Source organism: Monodelphis domestica, chromosome X (genome assembly GCF_027887165.1).
Source record: "Monodelphis domestica isolate mMonDom1 chromosome X, mMonDom1.pri, whole genome shotgun sequence".
Classification (NCBI taxonomy): Eukaryota; Metazoa; Chordata; class Mammalia; order Didelphimorphia; family Didelphidae; genus Monodelphis; species Monodelphis domestica.
The window spans coordinates 12,900,639-12,924,522 of record NC_077235.1 but is presented as its reverse complement, the minus strand read 5'-3'; the positions used below and the strand labels follow the sequence as shown (position 1 = coordinate 12,924,522).

The window sequence follows — 23,884 nt, the reverse complement described above, 5'->3', positions numbered from 1 at the left end:
TTTCCCAGTTTGTTATTTCCCTTCTGATTTTGATTACATTGGGGTTTTTGTACAAAAGCTTTTTAATTTGATATAATCAAAATTATTCTATATTTTGTGATTTTTTTCTAACTCTTGCTTTTAAAATCTTTCCCTTCCCAAAGGTCTGAAATGTATACTATTCTGTGTTTGTTTAATTTGCTTATAGTTTCCTTCTTTATGTTCAAGTCATTGATCCATTCAGACTTTATCTTGGTGTAGGGTGTGAGGTGTTGATCCAAACCTAATCTCTCCCACACTGTCTTCCAATTTTCCCAGCAGTTTTTATCAAATAGTGGATTTTTGTTCCAAAAGCTGGGGTCTTTGGGTTTGTCATAGACTGTCTTGCTGAGGTCATTTACCCCAAGTCTATTCCACTGATCCTCCTTTCTGTATCTTAGCCAGTACCAAATTATTTTGATGACCACTGCTCTATAGTATAGTTTGAGATCTGGGACTGCAAGGCCACCTTCCTTTGTATTTTTTCATTATTTCCCTGGATATCCTTGATCCTTTGTTCTTTCAAATGAAATTTGTTATGGTTTTCTCTAATTCAGTAAAAAAGTTTTTTGGTAGTTCAATGGGTATGGCACTACATAGATAGATAAGTTTGGGTAGGATGGTAATTTTTATTACATTATCTTGTCCTATCCATGAGCAGTTAATGTTTTTCCATTTGCTCAAGTCTAGTTTTAGCTGTGTGGAAAGTGTTTTGTAGTTGTGTTCATATAGTTCCTGTGTTTGTCTCGGCAGATAGATTCCTAAGTATTTTATATTGTCTCAGGTGACTTTAAATGGAATTTCTCTTTCTAATTCTTGCTGCTGAACTGGGTTGGAGTTATATAGAAATGCTGATGACATATGCGGGTTTATTTTGTATCCTGCAACTTTGATAAAGTTATTGATTATTTCAATTAGCTTTTTGGTTGATTCCCTAGGATTCTTTAAGTAAATCATCATATCATCCGCAAAAAAGTGATAGATTGGTCTCCTCATTTCCAATTGTAATACCTTCAATTTCTTTTTCTTTTCTAATTAGTACTGATAGTGTTTCTAGTACAATATTAAATAATAAAGATGATAATGGGCATCCTTATTTGACTCCAGATCTTATTGGGAAGGCTTCTAGTTTATCCCCATTGCAGATGATGTTTGCTGATGGTTTTAGATTTATACTGTTTATTATTTTTAGGAAAGGCCCTTCTATTCCTATACTTCCTAGTGTTTTCAATAGAAATGGGTGTTGTATTTTGTCAAAGACTTTTTCTGCATCTATTGAGATAATCATGTGATTTTTTTGTTGGTTTGCTTATTAATATGGTGAATTATGTGGATGGTTTTCCTAATATTGAACCATCCTTGCATTCCTGGTATGAATCCTACCTGATCATAGTGAATAACCCTTGTGATGACTTGCTGGAGTCTTTTTGCTAGTGTCCTATTTAAGTTTTTGTATCTATATTCATTAGGGAGTTTGGCCTATAGTTTTCTTTCTCTGTTTTTAACCTGCCTGGCTTTGGGTTCAGTACCATGTTTTTGTCGTAAAAAGAATTTGGTAGAACCCCTTTTTGGCTTATTCTGTCAAATAGTTTGTAAAATATTGGGATTGGTTGTTCTTTGAATGTTTGATAGAATTCATTTGTGAATCCATCTGGACCTGGGGATTTTTTCTTAGGGAGTTCTTTGATGGCTTTTTCAATTTCTTTTTCTGATATGGGATTGTTTAGGTAATTTATTTCTTCTTCTTTTAGTCTAGGCAATTTATATTTTTGTAAGTACTCATCCATATCACCTAGATTGCCATATTTGTTGCCATATAATTGGGCATAATAGTTTTTAATGATTGCCTTGATTTCCTCTTCATTAGAGGTGAGGTCTCCCTTTGCATCTTGGATACTGTCAATTTGGTTCTTTTCTTTCCTTTTTTTAATTAGACTAACTAGTACTTTGTCTATTTTATGTGTTTTTCAAAGTACCACCTTCTAGTCTTATTTATTAAATCAATAGTTCTTTGACTTTCAATTTTATTTATTTCTCCTTTGATTTTTAGGATCTCTAATTTAGTCTTCATCTGAGGATTTTTAATTTGTTCACTTTCTAGTTTTTTTATTTGTATGCCCAATTCATTGACCTCTGCCCTTCTTAATTTGTTAATATATGAACTCAAGGATATAAATTTGCCCCTGAGTACTGCTTTGGCTGCATCCCATAGGTTTTGAAAGGATGTGTCACCATTGTCATTTTCTCCAATGAAGTTATTAATTGTTTCTACGATTTGTTCTTTAACTAGCCAGTTTTGGAGAATCATATTGTTAATTTCCAATTAATTTTTTATTTTTCTCTCCATGTACAGTTACTAATTATTATTTTTATTGCATTGAGGTCTGAGAAGGTTGCATTTATTATTTTTGCCCTATTGCACTTGTTTGCAATGTTTTTATGCCCTAATACATGGTCAGTTTTTTGGGAATGTACCAAGTGCTGCTGAAATGAAGGTGTATTCCTTTTTATCCCTATTTATTTTTCTCCATATGTCTACTAACTCTAATTTTTCTTTTTTTTTAAACCCTTACCTTCCGTCTTGGAGTCAATACTGTGTATTGGCTCCAAGGCAGAAGAGTGGTAAGGGCTAGGCAATGGCGGTCAAGTGACTTGCCCAGGGTCACACAGCTAGGAAGTGGCTGAGGCCGGATTTGAACCTAGGACTTCCCGTCTCTAGGCCTGGTTCTCAATCCACTGAGCTACCCAGCTGCCCCCTAACTCTAATTTTTCTAAGATTTCATTCCCTTCTCTCACCTCTTTTTTATTTATTTTTTGGTTTGATTTATCTAGTTCTGATAGAGGAAGGTTCAGATCTCCCACTAGTATAGTTTTTCTGTCTATTTCATCCTTGAGATCCACTAGTTTCCCCTTTAGAAATTTGGATGCTATGCCATTTGTTGCATACATATTGAGTACAGATATTTCCTCATTGTCTATACTGCCTTTTTTCAGGATGTAATTACCTTCCCTATCTCTTTTAACTAGATTTGTTTTTACTTTGGCTTTGTCAGATATCATGATTGCTACTCCTGCCTTCTTTTTATCAGTTGATGCCCAATAGATTTGGCTCCATCCTCTTACTTTCACCCTATGCATATCTACCTTCCTTATGTGTGTTTCTTGCAGACAGCATATGGTAGGGTTTGGGATTCTAATCTACTCTGCTATTTGCTTGTGTTTTGTGGGTGAGTTCATTCCATTCACATTCAGAGTTATGATTACTAGCTGTGTATTTCCCAGCATTTTGATTTCTACTCCTAGTCCTGCCTTTTCTTCTTTCGCTATTTCCTTCTACACCAATGTTTGTTTATAGTCAGTCCCCCTAATTCCCACCTTTATTTTACCTTACTTTCTACCCCCCTCCCTTCTTATTCTCTCTCTTATTTTCCCCTGTAGTCTTTTTAAAATCCCCCCACCCTCTCCCTCCCTTGTACTGCTTCCCTCCCTACCAGTCCGTTTTTTTACCCTTCTACTCCCCTATATGGCACAAATCTATTCTCTTACCCAATGGATTGGATTGTTCTTCCCTTTTGGGGTCAGTTTCAAAGCACGTTAGAGTTGAGTATTTCCTATCTCCAACTTCTTTACCCTTCCAGTGTATTGATGTTCTCCCCCCTCCCACCATGAGCTTCTTTGTGACATATAAATTTACCCCCATTTGTTACTTTTCCCATTTCTTTTAGTATTAACATCTTTTTTTTTTAGCTCTGGTGGTATACACACACACACACACACACACACATATATATACAGCGAACCCAGCGAACCCACCACTGGATACACCTTCTTCTGGAAAGGTAGAGCCTCAAATGAAGACAGAATCCACGGTGTTGGCCTGGCCATCAAGACCAGTTTGCTCAAACAGCTGCCAGACTTGCCTGTGGGCATCAGCGAGAGGCTCATGAAGATCCGTTTGCCTCTTAGCAAAGACCGGTATGCCACAATCATCAGCGCATATGCCTCAACACTGACCAGCACAGAGGAGACCATCGAGCAGTTCTACTCTGACCTGAGTGCCGTCCTGCACTCAGTGCCCACAAATGACAAGCTGATACTATTGTGAGACTTCAGTGCCCGCTTTGGCCAGGACCATGAAAGATGGAAAGGCGTGCTTGGCAAACACGGCATGGGCAAAATAAACAACAACGGCCTACTGCTACTCAGCAAATGCTCAGAGTTCGAACTCACCATCACAAACACTGTGTTCAGAATGGCGAACAAATATAAAACAACGTGGATGCACCCAAGATCAAAACAGTGGCATCTCATTGACTACATCATTGTACGCCAGCCAGACATCCAGGATGTAAAGATCACCAGAGCTATGAGGAGCTGAATGCTGGACAGACCATCAATTGGTTAGAGCGACTCTTCAAATGCGCATTGAGCCTCGCCATCCAAAACAAGCCCAGACAGTTCACGCATTTTACAATGTGAGTCGCCTTAGAGATCCATCTTATTTGCAAACATTCCAGTCCTGCCTGGACAACAAGCTATCTGCCAAGGGACCACTCACTGGAAGCTCAACCGAGAAATGGAACCAGTTCAGAGACGCAGTGAAGGAAACATCAAAGGCAGTCCTAGGCCCAGAGCAATGCAACCACCAGGACTGGTTCGACGAGAACATCACTGCTATTGAAGACCTATTGAGCAAGAAGAACAAAGCCTTTATGGAGTGGCAAAATAACCCAAACTCTGCTCCTAAAAAGGACAGATTCAAGTCTCTCCAAGCCACGGTGCAGGGTGAGCTCAGGAAGATGCAAGACCTATGGTGGGGGGAAAAAAGGCAGAAGAAATCCAGCAGTTTGCTAATATGAAAAACTACAAACAGTTTTTCAGTGCCCTCAAGACTGTCTATGGGCCATTAAAACCCACCACCACTCCCTTGCTATCCTCTGACGGTGACACTCTCATAAAAGATAAAAAAGGCATCAGCAACAGGTGGAAAGAACACTTCAGTCAGCTTCTCAACCGACCCTCTTCAGTCGACCAAAGCGCCCTTGACCAGATCCCCCCAAACCGCACCATTGAACAACTTGACTTTCCCTCCTTCAATAGAGGAAATCCAAAAAGCCATTAAACAAATGAGTGCAGGCAAGGCACCCGGTAAAGACAGGATCCCAACCGAGGTGTACAAGGCCTTAAATGGAAAGGTGCTCCAGGCATTCCACATAGTGCTGACCAGCATATGGGAAGAGGAAGCCATGCCCCCAGAACTCAGAGATGCCTCCATCATAGCACTATACAAGAACAAAGGCCCTCCGGTCAATCATGAGGATCCGATGGCAGGACCAAATCACCAATGAGGAAATCCTCGACAGAGCCAACTCCACCAGCATCGAAGTCATGGTCCTCAAAACCCAGCTACGATGGTCTGGACACGTCATCCGCATGGACCCACAGCGAATACCAATACAGGTATTCTATGGTGAACTGTCATCTGGACTCAGGAAACAAGGCCAATCTCAGAAAAGATTCAAGGATCAGCTAAAGTACAACTTGAAGTGGGCTGGCATTACACCAAAGCAACTAGAACTCGCTGCCTCTGACAGAAGCAGGTGGCGAACCCACATTAACTATGCCGCCACCACCTTTGAAGATGAGCGACGTCGACATCTGGCTGCTGCGCATGAACGCCAACACCAGGCCACAACCGCACCTCCCGTAACAACTGGAGTCCCATGCCCCATGTGCCACAAACTGTGCGCCTCAGCATTTGGACTCCAAAGCCACATGAGGGTACACCGTAGATGAAACTGCACAAAGACAATAGTTATTCTTGATCACCGAGAGACTACTACTACTACTACATATATGTATTTATGCATGCATATATCTATATACCTATTTATGTCTTGTCCTTTCATCCTTTACAGTTTGTCACTGTTCCCTCTAAGTATAATTCTGCTAGCTACCGAGGTGATAATAACAATTTTTAAGAGTTACCAATATCCTCTTTTCTTGTAGGGATACATATCGTTTAACTTATTTTGTCCCTTAAAAAAAGTTGTTGTTTTTGTTCTTGTTTTTTCCCTCTTTTTCATTACCATTTGGTGATTCTCTTGAGTTCTGTGTTTGGGCATCAAATTTTCTCTTCAAGTTCAGTCTTTTCTTTACAAATTCTTGTAATTCTTCTATTTTGTTAAATGACCATACTTTCCCCTGTAAGAATATAGTCAGTTTTGATGGGTATTTTATTCATGGTTGTAGACCTAGTTCCCTTGCTTTCCGGAATATCATATTCCATGCCTTTCGGTCCTTCAGTGTAGATGCAGCCAGATCCTGTGTTATCCTCACTGTGTTTATGTGGTATCTGAATGGCTTCTTCTTGGCAGCTTGTAATATCTTTTCTTTGGTCTGATAGTTTTTGAATTTAGCTATAACATTTCTGGGTGTTGTCAGTTGGGCATTAAATACAGGAGGTGATCTGTGCTGTGGATTCTTTCAATCTCCACTTTCCCCTCTTGTTCTAGGATATCGGGACAGTTTTCCTGAATAATTTCCTGTAGTATTATGTCCAGGTTTTTTCTTTTATCGTGGTCTTCTGGTAGTCCAATGATTCTTAAATTGTCTCATCTTGAGTGATTTTCTAAATTGTCTGTTTTGTGAATGAGATGCTTCACATTTTCCTTAATTTTTTTCATTCTTTTTGTTTTGTTTTATAGTGTCCTGTTGCCTTGTGAGGTCACTTAATTCCAGTTGTTGTATTCTGGTTCTTAAAGATTGGATTTCATCTCTGGCTTTTTGGTCATCCTTTTCCTTCTGGTCTTATTTTCCTTGAAGATCGTCTTTCTTCCTCTTTACCTTGCCTTTCATCTCCTTTGCCTCATCTTTCATCTCCTTTGTCTCATTTTCCAGCTGGTTGATTTTGGCTTTCAAGACCCTATTTTCTTGTTTTAGTTCAAGTGCCTCTGTTTCCAGATGACTTATCTTAATTTTTAAGTTCTTTTCCCAATTGTCTTCAGCCTCTCTTAGTTGTGTTTTGAATTCTTCCACAGCCTGTATCCAATTCACTGGGATTTCTGATTTATTGTTTGCTGATCCCTCCCCCTCCCCCCGTTTCGTTTGCTGAGTAGAAGCTGCCTATTGTAGTTTCTTTCTTCTTTTTCTGTTGTTTGCTCAAATTCACACCTTCTTTATTCCCTGTATTTGTCTGTGCTCTTGCTCCTCTCAATTTTTTATTTTTGGGGGGGCTTCTATCAGTCTCCCCTCTTGGAGCTTTAACAAAAGATCTCTCAGTGTAGTCTCTGGGGGAGGATTGTTGAGCTTCCCTGTCCTATGGAGGTTTTTGATTGTCTTAAAGTCCAGCAGTCAATGAGGATGGGTGGGGAGCCTGGGATTCCCTGAGTTTTGGAGACTTTTGATGGGATTAAGTTCAGCTTAGTTGGGCTGGCTGTGCTTTGAGTCCTAAACTTCCTGGAAGGCTGGAGCAAATATGGAGGATCTCCAAAGCTCTGGCCAGGCTGCTAGGTCTATGCTCCCTCTCTAGCTCCTTCCCCCCGTCTGTGTTGGACTCTCTGTGACTTGGTACAGTCCTGCTCTCAAGGTTTGCCCTTCAGACCAGCACCTTTGCCCACCCAGAAGTTCCCGCTGCTGCTGAAATCTCAGCATTCTGGGTGGAAGGGGAGATGGGTCCTAGGACCTTCCTTCTGTCTTCCCCTTAAACCTGAGTGTTCTCAGATTCCAGCTTTGGGGGGGGGGTGCCTTTTGAATTAAGTACAGCAGGAGGGTTCTTTGGCTCCATCTTGTTGTTAAGCTTGGCTTTCAGTCCCCTGGGAGCATTCAGTTTATGATCAGTAAGGAAGAGTTTTCAGAGGTCTGAACTTCTACTTCTAGGCCGCTATCTTGACTCCGTGTCCTCTCTCCCTAGGTATCATCCTTTTAATATGCCCCTCTTAGTTTCACATCTTTGCTTCCATAAGCTTTAGTCAAAAGAATGTTTGTAGTTTATGGTATGGACTGTGGCCATATTGTGGTATATCATAACTTATATAGCAGCTAATGAATTCTTCCTTTTATTACTCAATCTTTTTAAAATTATTTTTGACACTTTAACAAGTTTACTCTATATACCATTGGTGCTGGTAGAAGGGTTTGGTGAAGTTTCACCCACCCTCCTAACTTTTATTTGATTCTGCCCAAGTAACTGCAACTTTTATTCTCCAGATATTGTCAAATTTGAAACAAAAGGAGGTGCCATCTGTAGGGAAATGAGAGGCATTGAGTGAACAAACCAAGGCCTGCCATTGTGTATACCAACCTTTTCCTTATGCTTTCCTTAATAAAATAACATTGCAAGAGATTCGCAGCGGGTAGCATATGGAACACTCCATAAACACTGATTCCCCTTAATAATGTTTCTATCACTGTTTGGGGATGTGTGCACGGAATGAGCCAGCCATATATTAATAACACCAAAATAGCTTAGAAATCTAGCTCCTCATTAATGCATGACAAATTTAGAAACTTAGCAGAATTGCAGCCAGAAATAACTACCTACCCACCTGTCCGGGACTTGGGACCTGCTTTACCATTAATGCAAAAACAAGCTAATTCCTGGGGCAGCAAAATGGCTGACTGCTGAGCCAATGATCATCGGCCACAATAAGCTGTATGCAGCTGGCCCAGAAAGCACTTCCCTTGCTCTCAGAGGAACAGGCGCTGCTGTCCAAGGTAGGCTTTCTATTGAGGGGCATCAGATGAAAGCAAAGGGGGTCTGCAGTTTTGCTGAGTTATGCTCAAAGGCCAACTGTGATTAACAACCTTGCTTTACAAACCAGTGTATATTCCAAACCATACCTCAGCAGGTACTCCTGACTCATGGATTGCCATTCTAGTTGATCCACACCTGGCTGTCATTTTTCCTTGATGTCTTCTTAGAAGGCAAACTATAGTGTGTTTAGTCTGCCAGCTCTTTGGTAATGAAACAGATGAACGTGTTTATTGGAATGGGAAAGGAAGGAGTTGGCTTTGAAACTTGAAAAGCTGAACCAGAAAGTTCTCTCTCTCCATTTTTGTGGTCCCCTAAGAAGCCATGAACTCTTTTTCTGAGACTTCATCCTTTCCCTCTTTTCTTCTTCTAGACTTTTCTCTTTGACGATCTCATTAGCTCCCAGAAATAGAACTATCTGCTGTATGCTCATGATTCTCTGATTCATTTATCCATCCCAAACTTCTCTCCTGACCTCCAATCTCATATTACCAGCTGCCTCTTGAGACAACTAAAAGTTCCCATGTTTAAAGCTTAACTTCCTTTTCATCTCCCCTTATCTTAACTTTATAATTTCTTCCCAGTGCATTGTGATCATCCCTAGGTATCAGCCTCGACTCTTCACTCTCTCCCATGGCTACCACGTCCAATCTGTTGCCAAGGCCCATCAATTTTGGCATCTGAAATATCTCTGCTGAGACTTGGTTGCATTGTGTTTTGTTTTAGTGTTTCTGCCTTTCTTTGTGTCTCCAGGGTTTGGTGTATGGTAGGCACTTGATAGATGTTTCTGGACTTGGCCTGCCTCTGAATTTCCCAAGCAAAGGTGATGATGTTTGGTACTGTTTTGTATGTCCCATTGCTTTGTCAAAAAAAAATCATACTGGTTGAAACATGGTTTCAAAGGACAGGCCAATCCATAGCAAACTGCCAAGTGGAGCTCAGTTGTAGCTGATCAGCGAGAATTGACCTTATCTGGAGTTAAGTAAAGGGCATATAGCTATGATGTCTTAATGATAGTGTTTGGGACATAAACATATTTTCCCAGGACAGTGAAACTGGGGAGCTTGTATTATTTTAATAATTTTGAATTGTTTTAAAAATTATGATTTAAGATCTAGAAGAGATTTCTGAAAAGGGAGATTCTACCTCTGGAGTCAATCTCTTCACTGTCCTATCATCATCAAATTCAGATTTCTATTTATAATAATTTAAGATCATTGACAGGGTCAGGTAAAGAATGTTAAAAGTTTTGGTTCATTCTTATTTTCTTTTTTTACCAGATAATTTTTTATTAATGCCCTGAATATTGAGGTTCTATTTTTTTCCCTATAGATCTTTCATCTGTTATTATTCATCTCTAGTCTCTGAATCTTGGTTAAAATTTGGTTCAGTCAAAATGTTATTTGTGTTTCGTTAACTCAAAGTCTTTGGTCAATGATAAATGCATAGAAATTTTAGTGATTCTATTCCAAATGTTCTTACCTGGAACTGGTTCCTTTTTTCTAGTTTTATTCTGATTGGGAGTAAGAAGAATTTGCAATTTGGACAAGATTAAAAGCCATTATTGTGCATGTAGGAGGTCACCAAAAATGAAGATTTATTTTATTTAATAAATGAGCATATGACCATATTTTGAAACTTTCTTTCCCTGTGTAGATTCTGTTTACTAGTTCTTTTTTACCCACTAATTAATATTAGAACAATGTTAGAAACATCACTAAAAGTCTCTAACCTAAGTTAAACTTTCAAAAAGTTAACATTATTACTATATGAAAGCATACTTTTTTGCCTCCCACACACAAATGTAGACACACATGCAAAATAGCTTGCAGGTTCCATAATAAGAATGATCATGTATTTATGGAAGCCTACAATGGATCATATCCATAGTGATGAAAGGATCAGATTAGACATTCCATTTGCTTTCTCAATCTGGTGTTTCTTATGCCCAGGTTTCCATCTTTAAAGAACTCATTGAGTACGCTTCACCCTCCACTGTAATCTAAATAATTTTCTTTGCCATCTGCTGTTCAGTTAATGTGTATTTGTTTTTAAATTGTTTTTAAAGGCAAGGTAGCAAACAACCCAATATTTTGGCATGTTCTGTTCTGACTAAATAGTATCTAGGCATTCATGGGTAAAAGAATTTATATGCATACTGCTGCACATAAATTAGGGAAATTATTTTTTGATAAAAAGGGGCTCAAATTTTTCACAAAATGCAGTCTTCAAAAAGAGTGAGTCTAATGTTGATCTATATTACAACTCACTAATAGCATTTTGTGTATTATTTTTAAGAACTTTAAGATTTTTAAGTATCATTTTAAGTGATTAAATTTTTTTTCTTTTAAAAGGATTTTAAGGTTCATTAGAACTTTATACCTTTTACTTCTAGATGTAACTATATATCTGTTGTTGGAAAATCCATAGCTATTTACATAGGCTATTTCCATTGCCCCTTTTATTACCTCAAGATGACATGTGTCCTTCAGAATGCCTCAGAAGAAAAGAACTCAACAAGATGCTCGACTTATACTTATTTCAAGAAAGGAGTTGCTCAGCTACAATTAATGACCTCCATGACTTTTTCTAATGAATTTCACTTAGCATCTCAGCAAACACCTCAGAAACCTTGATACAGCAAGCAAGTACATTTGTGGGATTGAATAGTTCCAGAGTACTCTCACATCTTGTTATAGCCATGTTTTTCTGCTCCTGACTAGTGCTAGTATATAATGACGTTGTCCAGGAAGAGAAATGATCAACAGAACCAGATGAATTACATCTCCCAGCCACTGAAAGATTTGGACTGATAAAATTGCTAAGCCATTGTCAATGAAAAATTGTGAAGAATAAAAAATGTATCACAGGATTAGAAGAGAACAAATGTTACACTTGTTTTTATAAGAGGGAAGAGAATGGATCTGCAAAACATAGACCAGTGAGTTTGATTTGGATTCCAGGAATAATTCTGGAATGTGCTATTAAATGGGTGGTAGGTGAATATCTAGAAGAGAGTGCCTTGATAATAAAGAATAAGAATGGCTTATTCCTTATGCACATGCCATGCTGAACTAACCTCCTTCCCTTTTCTGATGGGGTTCTTAGACTGGTTGATCAAGGAGTGATGTATATGCAGTTTACCCTAATTTGATGAAAGCGCTTAACAATGTCTCCCATATGATGCTTCTGGAAAAAGTGGAGATGTGTGAGCCAAGTAAAAGTATAATTGAGCAGATTAAAAACTGCTTTAGTGGCTGGACCCTAACAGTCATCCCAGTGGTTCAATCTCTTATGGAGTACTGCAGTGATAACCTGTGTTTGGCCCTGTGCCCTGGCATGCTCATCACTGTCTTGAATCAATGCTCATACAATTGGTAGATGACAAAAGTCTGGAAGTGAGCTATCACAAAATGAATTTCCCCAAAGATCTTGACAGAACAGAACTTGGGGCCCAAACTGGTAATTTCAGTTTTACTACTCCTCAGCAAATCTTATGCTTGGATGTGAAAAGTCAACTCCCCAGTGGCAAGATGGAAGAAATCTTATTAAGTGGCAAGTTGTCTGAAAAGGAGCTTGGGGTTTTAGTAGATCAAAAGCTCAATATGAGTTAAAAAGTGTGATATGATGGCCAAGAAAGCCCATTGACCTTTAGGTAGCATTCAGAGAGACTTACTGCTCAGGCTCAGGAACGTGGTAGTCCCATTGTACTGGGCACCGTCTAGACCACAGCTGAAGGCTTACATGTAGGTCTAGGTGCCATCTTAGGATGCTCATTGAGAACTTGGAGAGGACTCAGTGAAGGGCAATCAGGATGGGCAAAGGGCCTTGAGTTTATGCTATGAAGGAATCATGATCTACTGATGAAGAGGGCCTTGATGGTGATTGAAGATTTTGAAATGCTTTCACTTCTTGGTCCTAATAGGGACAAGTGATGGGTAGAAGATACAAAGAGACAAAATTCAACTTGATGACTACAAAACTTTCCTAATAATTAGAGCTACCTTGAAAATGAAGCAAGCTGCCACAGGAGTGGGTGGGCTCCCTTTTACTCGGGTCTTCAAGCAGAACTTGGTTGACCTCACTTTGAGTGGATTTTTTTCTGGCACAGATTGGACCTTGAACTTCCTTTCAGCTCTGCGGCTTTTTGATTAAGGGTACCATGGGCACTGCACACATGTATATGCACGCACACACACACACACACACATACTCACTCTCCTTCCTGCCTTTTGTGAACTTGAGTGAGAATACAAGCATAGCCTCCAACTCACGAGTTGAAAACTGTATAAATATTTTTGTATATTTGCATACTTACATGACAGGAAAGTAAAGATTGTGTTGCAAACAGAAGATTCTGATTTTTGAAACAGAAGGAAGCCCACGGTTTCTGATATGACTTAATTTGTTTGATTACAGTGTGTTTGCTCAGGATGGCAAACACATTGAAGATGCAATAGCAGTGTCAATCTAAACACTATTGGAGCATTGGAGCTACTGTTTGTTTTAAGTAAAACCTTTTCCTAAAAAAGGGGATAGCATTGTGATTTTTATATATCATCCTTCAGATAAACTATTTTAGTGTCTTTCAAGGTTAAAGAACACAATTGGACAATTAAGGAATATGTTAAAACAAATGTGAGCTCCCCAGGGAACCCAGGCTTTGTCCCCTTCTTGTCTCTCCTCAGCAGACCAGAGCAGAGCCTTAGACATAATAGGCATTTAATAAATGATTGCTGAATTCGGTTGTATTGAGCTGAGGAAGGGAATAAAAATTATAATTTCTCCTCTCTGCAGAATTATATTATTTGACATTTCTATAACACTTTAAGAAGTGCCGAGCCCTTTACATATATTAACTCATTTCATCCATAGTTTGAGGAGAGAACTTTAAATATAGATTAGTAGTGAAAAGAGTATAGAAAATTGGATCCAAATTTACAAGCCTGTCAGAGAATTCAATTCTCTTCATCAAACATTTATTTAGTCCCTACTATGACCAAGGAACAGAAATAGGGGTGGGAGAAGCTAAAGGAAAATCCAAAAGACTTGGTCTCCAGACGTCAAGGAGCACAGTTTGGCAGGATTGCAAGTTGTATACACAGAAGGATAGCATGGGGATTCTGACATAGTGCTTAGGTGCATTTGTGGAGGAAGTGGTCCCATTCAGCTTGGAGCTCCAAAGAAGGCTTCCTCGAAGGACTGGAACTAGAACTGGACTTATCCACATCGCCTAACCCCAATAATTAGCAAAAACGAGGATGTAGTGTGTCACCAGCATGAATGCAAAGATGGGAGAGGACCGGATGTGATTAGGGAACCACTGGCAGTCCAGTCTGGCTGAAATATGGAATAGAATAGGAAAGTGTGTTTTGGGGATGGGGGAGGAGGTTGAGTCTGAAAAGAGACAGGATAAAGAGTTACTATTTCATTACAGAGTAGACCACAGAAGAGTTTGGTGTAGGCTTATGCCTAGGGCAGACCTGGGCCACCAGAACACTGCTTAATTTATTTTTTTAAATGTTCTTTTTCATTTTTGTGAAATGGACAAATATGAGATGAACATTTCCTTATGTGGAGAAGACTAAAGAGATTTGTTTATGGCGCAATCTATACTGCATATTGCTTTAAACATATACATACACACACAGAGGGAGGGGGATCCCATTTCAACACTAGCTCCTTAGGAAAAGATCAACTGTGAGCAGCTTTGCAGAAATAGATGGAAATTATTTGGAACTCAAATAAAAAGCTACTAGATCTAGTTGATATTGTCCTAGTAAATATCTTTATTTTTAGCTCAGTCATCCCATAGTCTTGACAGAATTTTCATCAATAGTTGTTCCCCCTTTTTAATAATTTTCTCATATCCTTTGTTCAATAGATTGAGATTTCTAAGTATTAAGAAACCTTGGATAAATGAAGGAATGAGGTTGGTCGGAATTCTTTTTTTGGGGGCTTCTCTCTCAAAGGTTATAGGGAAACAAGTTAATGCTGTCCCCAATTCTTATATAGTAGATATTTGTAACTTCCTTTCATTTAAATAGATAATTATGCCGTGTTTCTAACTCCAGCTTCTGTGAAGGTTAAGTGGATCTCAAGTTGATTTTTCCGTGTTCTTCAACATTCCAACAGAAATGACATTTTATAATTCATGGGTTTGGGACTTAAAATTTGGGTCAGTAATGTAGTGCCTGAAAAGGTGAGAAAGTACAAGGACTAATTGGATTCACTGCTGCCAAGAGATGATACATCAACTCCTTTACCCACGGCACTTGGTTTTTGCTTCTCCAGGAAAAAGTCTTTGTCAACAGAGCTGTTCCTGACTTGGAAGTTGTCTACTTTGTGGGAAATTAGAGATGGTCTTCTAGTCCTAGCACCTGGTAACCCATCCCCTCCTTCTAAATGGTTTTGCTCAAGTCACTATCCTCCAAATTATATGCTGAAGTGACTTTTTTTAAATGCCTCCACATTTCTTTTAATGGACTCCATAAGGGAGTGTTGAATAAAAAAAATCTCTATAATCAGAAAAGCATGAAAAGCATTAGCTATCTCTTTGGTTATAGCAATATGGTTGATTTATAGCTATTTCAAGTTGAATCCTAAGTTTACTTTCCTGTTTATCAGAATAAAATAATAGTGCCATAAGTGCATAAACGTTAATACTTTGGGGATAATGCAAATTAAAAGGCACTCTATACAAGGTGTCCCAAAAGTCTTGGTGCAAGTTTCAAAGCTGCAGCAAGACTTTGGGGATTAAGTAATGAAGTCATTTTTAAAACAAGTACTCTGTGCCTGAATAATCATATATGATTTCCTTTTCTGTTATTTTTTTTTAATTTCCAAGTAAATTCTTGAGGCTTTATGCCTTAGATTTGTTTGTTTAAAACGTTCACATTGTCAGAGTTTTAAAGCAAGCTATTTTATTTTCCATTAGCGATCTTTGGTAAAAAGATTTTGTTGTTAATTTCATAGTGACTTTTTTCCACCAGTAAATTTCAAACTGGACAAGTTAAGAGAATTCCTGAGTTCATTTCAATTGAACAAGGAAAAATCCTTTATATAATTAATTTTTAATAAATTTTTCCCACTTGCCCTTACAAGGTTATCCAATTTTTTGTAGGGCACTGAACATTTGTTCATTTCTCCAACAGCATGTAACTTAGTAACCTGCAAGTAATTGGCACTTAGTGAATGCCTAGAAGTAAAAACGAACACATAAGAATGGCAGTGTTGCCCAGATTATTTTCATCTCAAATCTTCCAGTAAAATGGACTCAGGAGTACTCCCCAGGCATATGGAAGATAAGTGAAGGTCTGGGAGACGAGTGTTCTTGGTTTTCTTGTTCTCCCAGAATTTTCCAGACTTGCTCTTCTTGTTCCTGCACGTGCTTGGAGTCAGTTAGGATTTCAGTCAACTCTTTCTCTTCTCGTAAATTGTACATAGCTTCAAGGACAGTATTAGCTGGTGAAAATTGTGTTGTGTTAAATGGAGACCTTGTAGTCTTGGCCCTTTTTATTATCTTTGGCTTTTTCACTGTGTAGTACAGATGTTGAGCTTTCAGAAATATGCAAACAGTTTAATGCCTTGCATTGTAAACAGATAACAAATAAATGACCTTGGAAAAAGTGTTTCTGCCTGATAAATACCTGGTATGATTGATTTCTTATTTGTGTTTAATTCCATGAAAAGAGACAAGGAACAAAAGAGTAAGCTTTTTTGTCTATTCTGAGAAATGAGTAGATTTTTTTGAAATTTTGCAAAATCTGTAATATGATGAAAATGTTTTTGAAACATGAGTGTACTTCACCCCCTCCCAATCCAATCTACTTGTTGCATGTAGAATCATAGTCTTTTTCTGACATGGTCCTTAAGAAATGTGGTTGCCTCTTGGGTAATGTTCCTCTATGAACTTCAAGATAAATTAGTCCGCAGGTGATGAGCACACACTCCGTACAGGGAGATTTTTTTCCTTAAGTGTAAGTTTATCTAAAGTAGATTTCTTTTAAGTTGTGCATACCTGTTATCAGAAGCCAGGATTATCAGAAGACAGGAGCATAATTATGTTATCTTTTGTCTACTATTTCAGAGCAATGGAATACTGGTTGGCCAGAGATAACAAAATGCACAGAATTTTCTCACTATAAATGCTAAAACTGGGGAAGTTAACTTATGCGATGGATGATAGAATCAGGATCTAAAAAGGTTTAGATAGAGCAGAGTGGTGGGTTGGATCTCCTAAGGTTAAAGTCAAGGATCACAAATGCAAAGTCCATGCAGTTGGGTTCCAAAAATCAGCTTCCCAAAAGCATGATGGAGCTTGATAGTAGTTTATATAAAAATACATTAATAAATAACCTTTGGGGTTTTGGTTGATGGCAAGCTAAATGAATCAGTAGTGCCATGTGGTAGTCCTTTGCTTACCTCCTTCCCCCTAAAAAGCCACTTTGTTTAGTCTGCATTAACAAAAGTGATAATAGTCCTCCTAAGGTCCCTTCCTCTTCTCTTCCTGTGTTTGCATACACATCTCTCATGCTCTCTGTCTAAGCACCTTTGTTGACTTTTAGTGGTGGTGGTGGTTTTTGCTTTCATGGAAATGCAGGTGCATTAATACTTTCTGTCTGTATAGTACGTTGGGATTCATATTGATTTAGACATTTATAAAATACATTCCCTGATATTTCTACACTATAAAAATGTTCTGTAGACATTACAACATCTGTCTTACCTTATAATGAACACTTTTGGATGTGGCATTGGGTTTTCTTCCTTAACACAAATCTACAGCTTTGCAAAGAGTGCCAGAGACCAGTATGAAAAGCTGCTCACCATGCACAACAACATGACAAAACTCTATGACAATCTTGGCGAGTATTTCATTTTTGACACCAAAATTGTGGCAATCGACGAGTTTTTTGGTGATCTCAGCAGCTTCCGCACCTTGTTCCTGGTGAGTAAGATGTGACCAGTATGGGCTTTAGTCCTGCTCGATTTGTTTGTCCAAACTTTCCACCAAAATGCTCCTAATGGATGGAGCCCATTGATTGCATTGATTTTATGTTCTATTGCTATAACAGGCAATGACAGGGAGTCTTATGAATATGACATGTATAAAATTGTTTGCTGGGTGAATATATAATGAGGCTCTAAATGAATTAGCTTCAATTTTAGCTATATACTGGAGATGATTTTTTGAAATCTGATATAAAATGGATGAATTGTTTCTTTAATGGTCCAGATTCTTACACAGCATAATATTTTAATGTAACTTAACTAAAAAATTAATATCTACAATCTTCTCTCATCGAATACATTGAGAGTTCATGATTTATGAATGTTTCTTGCGTTGCATAAAATGAGAATCTGATGTTGAATTGAACGATGGAAATGACATTGAGTCCCCAAAGATCCTTTCACAGTTTGGGGGAATAGGAGGAAAGGTGTATTATCATACTTGGCAACAGGAGTAATTGGCAGCAATAATAGGATATGGGCAGCTGGGGTTTAAGATGTTATCTTGGGGAAAAAGAAAAGGCTATATTATGTAGATAGATGATGGGTGCACTCTCTTTAATTTACATTTTCTGAACGTAGAGGAAAAGAAACTGAACTTAGAATGGCAGAGAAGTTCAAAACAGTAAGAATTCTAGGAGGTAAAAGAATTTGTATATTTTTTTAACAAAAGGAACTTCATCCCCTACCTTAGTAGAAAATACCAATTAACAATCATACTAAATGGTATTTTCTCTGAATTTCTTTCTTGGAGCTTTTATTAGATTTTTTGCCTTAAATTCAGTTCAGTTCATTGAAACCCTACTGTGAGCACAACATCACAGTATAATAAAAAAAGAGCATCCTGATAGGCTCTGCTCAAGGTAGGGCGCTGTCCAGGCTCTTCAGTATAGTGTCTAAGCCTGAATTTATGCCATTAAGAGATAACTAGAATCCAAAGTGATATGTGAGTGCATTAGGGAGCTGCAAAATAAAGGACTTCATGGAATCCAAGAGCTTGAAAATATAGAAAGAAATTCAACAGGTAGGAAAAAAGTAGGAGAAGAAATCAGATATAGGGAACAATGTAAGAAAAGGCAAGGAAACTAATAAGTGAGGTATATGCAAAGGGTCAGGAGGCAGAGACTAGTTCATTTGAACTGGAAGGTTGTTTGTTTAGCAGGATATGTGGCTTAGTGAGTAGAGAATGAGGCCTAGAGATGAAAGGTCCTAAGTTCAAATTTGACTTCAGATAATTCCTAAATGTGTGACCCTGGGCAACTAACTTAACCCCAGTTTTCTAGCCTTTATATCTCTTCTGGCTTAGAACTAATACTTTGTAATGATTCTAAGACAGAACATAAGAATTTTTTAAAGGGAAGAAAAGAAAAAAAGAAGGATATGCAATAAGACTAGAAAGAGTTGGTGGTGCCATTATGGAGTGTCTTGAATGCTAAGGTAAAAAGTTTGAAGTTTACCTGGTAGGTACTAGGGAGCCATTGAAAATTTTTGCACAAAGCCATGCTTTGGCAGATCTGTGTTTAAAGAACATGATTCTGCAAGCATTATGAAGGATAGCTTACAGGGAGAGAGAATCAAGACAAGAAGTTCTATTAGGTGGCTACTACAAGACTATCCTTTAATGGAGAGAATTCAGAAGAGAACTCAAGAGTCAAGGACACAACCCCTTGGCGATGCCCTCCCTTCTTAAGTGTTTGGGATGAAGAATAACTGGTAAGTACACATTATGACTAACATGGGAATATGTATTGTATAATAACGTATGTACAACCTATATCTTACTACCTGTGATCTTGGGAAGGAGGAAGGACTGGGAAAGAATTATACATCACAAAATGATTAATAAAAATTGTATCAACATGTTATCTGAAGAAAGTAAAAAATTAAATTTAAAAAAGAATAGCTGGTTAGAAATAGAAAAGCTATGACTTGAGAAGTAGATGTTGACTTAGGAAAGTACAAATTTTCTGAAATGTATCCTGAAGAAAAAGTTCTGAAGATGGAGTCAGTGATGTCCAATGATTTAGATAGGTAAAAGAGGATGAGTACCAAAAGCTTTCGGACTTGGTAGTTTAGGAGGCCATTGATGACCTTTGAAAAGAGTAGTTTTTGCTTATTGGTGATGAGTGGTTAGGGAAGGGGGAACCACAATGCTAATTGTGAGGGGAGAGTTAGACAACATGTGTAGGTAAGTTTTTTCACTTGTTTTGCATTGTAGATTGAGGAAAGAAACAGAATGGTAGCTAGATGAGAAAGGAGGTGGGTAGAAAATGTTTTAGGATTGGAGAGGCTTGAGTATGCTTATATATAGATGGGAAAGGGATAGGGGACGATAAGACAAGTAAAGATGTATGAGGTAGCGTGACTACTGGAGTAAGCCAAAAGCCATTGGATAAAGAAAGAGTATAGGTTGTGGTGGTAGTGGTTGTTTATCACAGAGTAGACACTGCATCCTCTTCTATGTCAAGATGTGCTAGTGAGTGAGAATGCTGAAAAGCTTTGAAGACTTAAGCAGGTCACTTTTGAGACCTTTATCTGAATGGCATCTCTCTTCTTAGTGACCCAGGAGGCACTCTGGGCACTTGAGATTGGGGTTTTGAGTAGAAGGGGAAAAGTAGCAACAGTCATTCTGGTGAATGAATTAGGAGTATGGTAGAAGGGTGAGAGCCTAGCTGAGGTTATACAATGTAAATTTGTAGTAAAGGAAATCAGCTCAGAATCTTTAGACTCTTAGGAGCTGTGTGGTACAAGACAAGAAACTTAACTACTGTCTGCCTCAGTTTTCTCATCTATAAAGTGGGAATAATAACAGCACCTACCTCTCAGGGTTATTGGGAAATTTGTAAAGTGCTTTATAAACCAGCCATATCTGGTTCTTCTTGATTTCATGTGGGCTTTTCTTAGCAAAGATAATGCAGCTCTTCCAGCTCATTTTTACAAATGAGGAAACTGAGGCAGAGTTAAATGACTTGCCCAGGATCACATAGCTAGGAGACCAGATTTGAACTCATGAAAAATGACTCTTCCTAACTCCAGGCCCTATATACTATCCACTGTGCCACCTAGTTGTCCTTTGTAAACCTTACAACACTATAGCAGTACTTGCTATTATTATTATTTCCATTATTATTTTTATTGTCATCCCATCCACTTTTGATGATTTGGCTGCTATGAGATATATAGCTTATCATTCAAACCTGCTTCTGAAGTGCAACTAGCTTTTCCGTACTCAAGGCCCATAACCAAAGCACATGTTTTTGCTTAAAGCAATAAAAAATTACCTTTAACAGTGGAAGTGCAAGGAAATTGGCAGGGCAGTTCCTCTTTTACTCTTTTTAAGGAGTTTACAGGGTGGTTTAGTATTTAGGTACTTTTCATTCTGTTTTCTTATGAAAAGTATGGACATTCCACTTGGAAGATGCATACTTACAAATTACTCTGCTGGCTAAGACTTGTGAGACAGACCTACTGTTGTGGAATGAGCCACCTCTTTGTGTTAGTCTGTAAGGTAGTAAGACAAACAGCAAATTTGAGCCTGGCCAGTCAGGCCCTGTGTTAAGCACTTGAGATAGAGAAGTGCAAAAATCTGATCTCTTCCCCCAAAGAGTTTATATTCTAATGAAGAAGAAAAGGGGCAAATAGCTGTGTACTCTAAGGTGTTTGCAGTATAAAATGGTGGTAATGTAGGCAGAGAAAGGAGAAGTAGCTTGGGGGGGGGGGCTAAAAGAATAAAAAGGCCTCCTGTAGAAGGTAAAATCTGAGGTGAGTCTTGAAGGAAGCCAGAGAAGCTAAGGAGGTGAGGAGACGTAAGTGAAGGGTCAGTTGAAAGGCACAGAGATGAAAGAGGAGTGCTATGGGCAAGAAACTGTCAGGAGGTCAGTGTGTCAGTCTCAGAGAGCTTGAAAGGGAGTGAAGTATTAGAAGACTGGAAAGGGAAGAAGGGACAGTTTGTAAAGGCCTTTAAAAGTCAAAGAGATGATTTTATATTTTTTCTTGGAAGTAATAGGGAGCCCCTGAGGTTTGTTGAGTATGTGAGTGACATGACCATGCCTGAGTTTTAGGAATATCACTTAGGACAGGCTAAAGGGAATAAATTAAAAGTACAGAGCCCAATTAGGAAAATGGTAAAGAACTCGTATTCACTGAGAACATTTCAAAACTTGGATGAGGGCTTTACCTATGATTGAGGAGTGTGGATGATGATAATCATAATCATAGCTAAATTTCTGTAGTGCCTACTGTATGTGAGGCCCTGTGCTAATAAGCACCTTGCAAGTATTATTTCATTCTCATAACAACCCTGGAAACTAGGTGCTATTATTATTTCCATTTTGCAGTTTAGGAAATTAAGGCAAACTGAAGTTGTGACTTACCCAGAGTTAGACAGCTAAAAAGTGTCTGAAATTGGATCTGAACTCAGGCCTTCCTGGCTCAAGGACCAGCCCTCCATCCACTTAGCTGCCAACTAAATACAAGTAATTATCATCATCAACTGAGAAGTTTGCTTTGAGTCATCAAATTCAATTTCTACCTGTAAGCTTTTGCTGATTCTTACAGTTAAAAAGCAATGCCACCAAATGAGTGGAATATGGGAAAGACAATGAAGAGCTCTGGGAAGTGATACCATCTCTTTCCCAACTACTTTGTCTCTATTTGGCCTATCATGGTGTGTTATCCCCCTTTCCCCATAGAATATTATAAGGTGCTAAGTTTTTCCCTGTGCACTCCTCCTCCCTCTGTGTCCATTATGGACCCTGGAGGAAAAGCCTTCAGAGGTCTTTATTTAATTATCATTCCCAAGGACAGTCACTGAATCAAAGAAAGCTGGACAGAAACAGCCTGAAGGTAAAGAAAAAAAGTCAGCTTGAAGAGTGTTTTTCTAATTTAGTTCTTTCCTTTACTCTCAGCAGTGTGCTCACTCACACCCACACTCTTCTTTTTGCCTTCCCTTTACAGGGAATGGCCAGTTTCTAAATGCTAGAGTTTCCTCAGGATAACTAAGTTTGTAGGCAAACTTAGCACTCAGGAGAGGGTTAACAGAATAGAAGAGAGATGCTGATCATCTCTGAATAGCTGTTAGCCAGATCTGCAAAGAGCCCCAAACTGGCAAGCCCCCTACTGTCAACCAGACATTTGTAAAAGAAGCCTTGACCTGAGAAGATGTCTGCTGGGTTTGGTTTTGATGGAAGTTCTCTCCCCTCTTAGGATAAGGAAATTGATTTCAAGATGTTTACACCTTTTGAAGTAAAGCTATTTGCCCTCAAAGTCCATTAGAATATAAGCTCCTCATGAATAGGGATCATTTCGCTCTTTTCACTTATATCTCTAGTTCCTGGTCCCAGGATGGTGATTCATAAATGTTTGCTTATTGATGAGTTAATTACAAGTAAAAGAATAGTATGGAGCCCAAAATGGTTCTGTCTTTCCCACAAGGAGCAAAATCTCAAAAGACTGAAGATATGAAATTCCTAGAAGTTAGTGTTTTCATGGTGCACAGTGCATTGGATCACAGGGAGCTTTAGCACTAAGAACATATTGGACTATATAGATGGAAACCATACAGTGCCAGTAGTGCTGAAATCAGAGCTCTGTATCATATACAGTCAAAGGATACTCTCCAGAGAACCTCATCTTGAGAGATATTTTCATCACCCAAAGCCCACAACGACAGAGCTTTTTAATGGTGGCCCAATTGGACATCAGCAAAAGTGAGTAAAACTAGGAGCAATCCACATGTGAAAGTCTTCGAAATATTATAAGAGGTAAGGACCGGAAATCAGAATCATGTTGGACATAAGAAATTGGGAATATTTCTTTCTTTATTCACTATTAGGGATTTGACTTTTGCTGCCTAGCTTTTCAGTCTTTTCCATTAAGTTTTGGGGTAAGCACTATCAATTAATACCATATTAGCATTAAGCATGTGATTTTCCTCCTTGTCCTCTATGTTTATGTTAGTCTATCATTTTGGATGCTTGACTGCACAAATCGTCTTTCTTTTTCTTTTGAGGTTTTGGGAATAGGATATTCATTGTCAGTGAACCTTACATGTTTCACTACCGTGCAGTATCTTGCTTAGGCATTAAAATTAATTTTAGCTGT

General features: G+C 38.5%; 1 protein-coding gene across 5 annotated transcripts in view; it reads left to right on the top strand.

The window, feature by feature from the left end:
- The window catches only part of DIAPH2 (diaphanous related formin 2), a 931,826-nt gene that overhangs the window by 651,092 nt on the left and 256,850 nt on the right, over nt 1–23,884 (top strand). For all 5 annotated transcript variants that reach the window (XM_056809150.1, XM_056809153.1, XM_056809151.1 and 2 more), the window contains one exon: nt 17,557–17,720. In XM_056809150.1, coding sequence (XP_056665128.1) covers nt 17,557–17,720 — 164 coding nt within the window. The remainder of the gene's footprint in view (nt 1–17,556; nt 17,721–23,884) is intronic.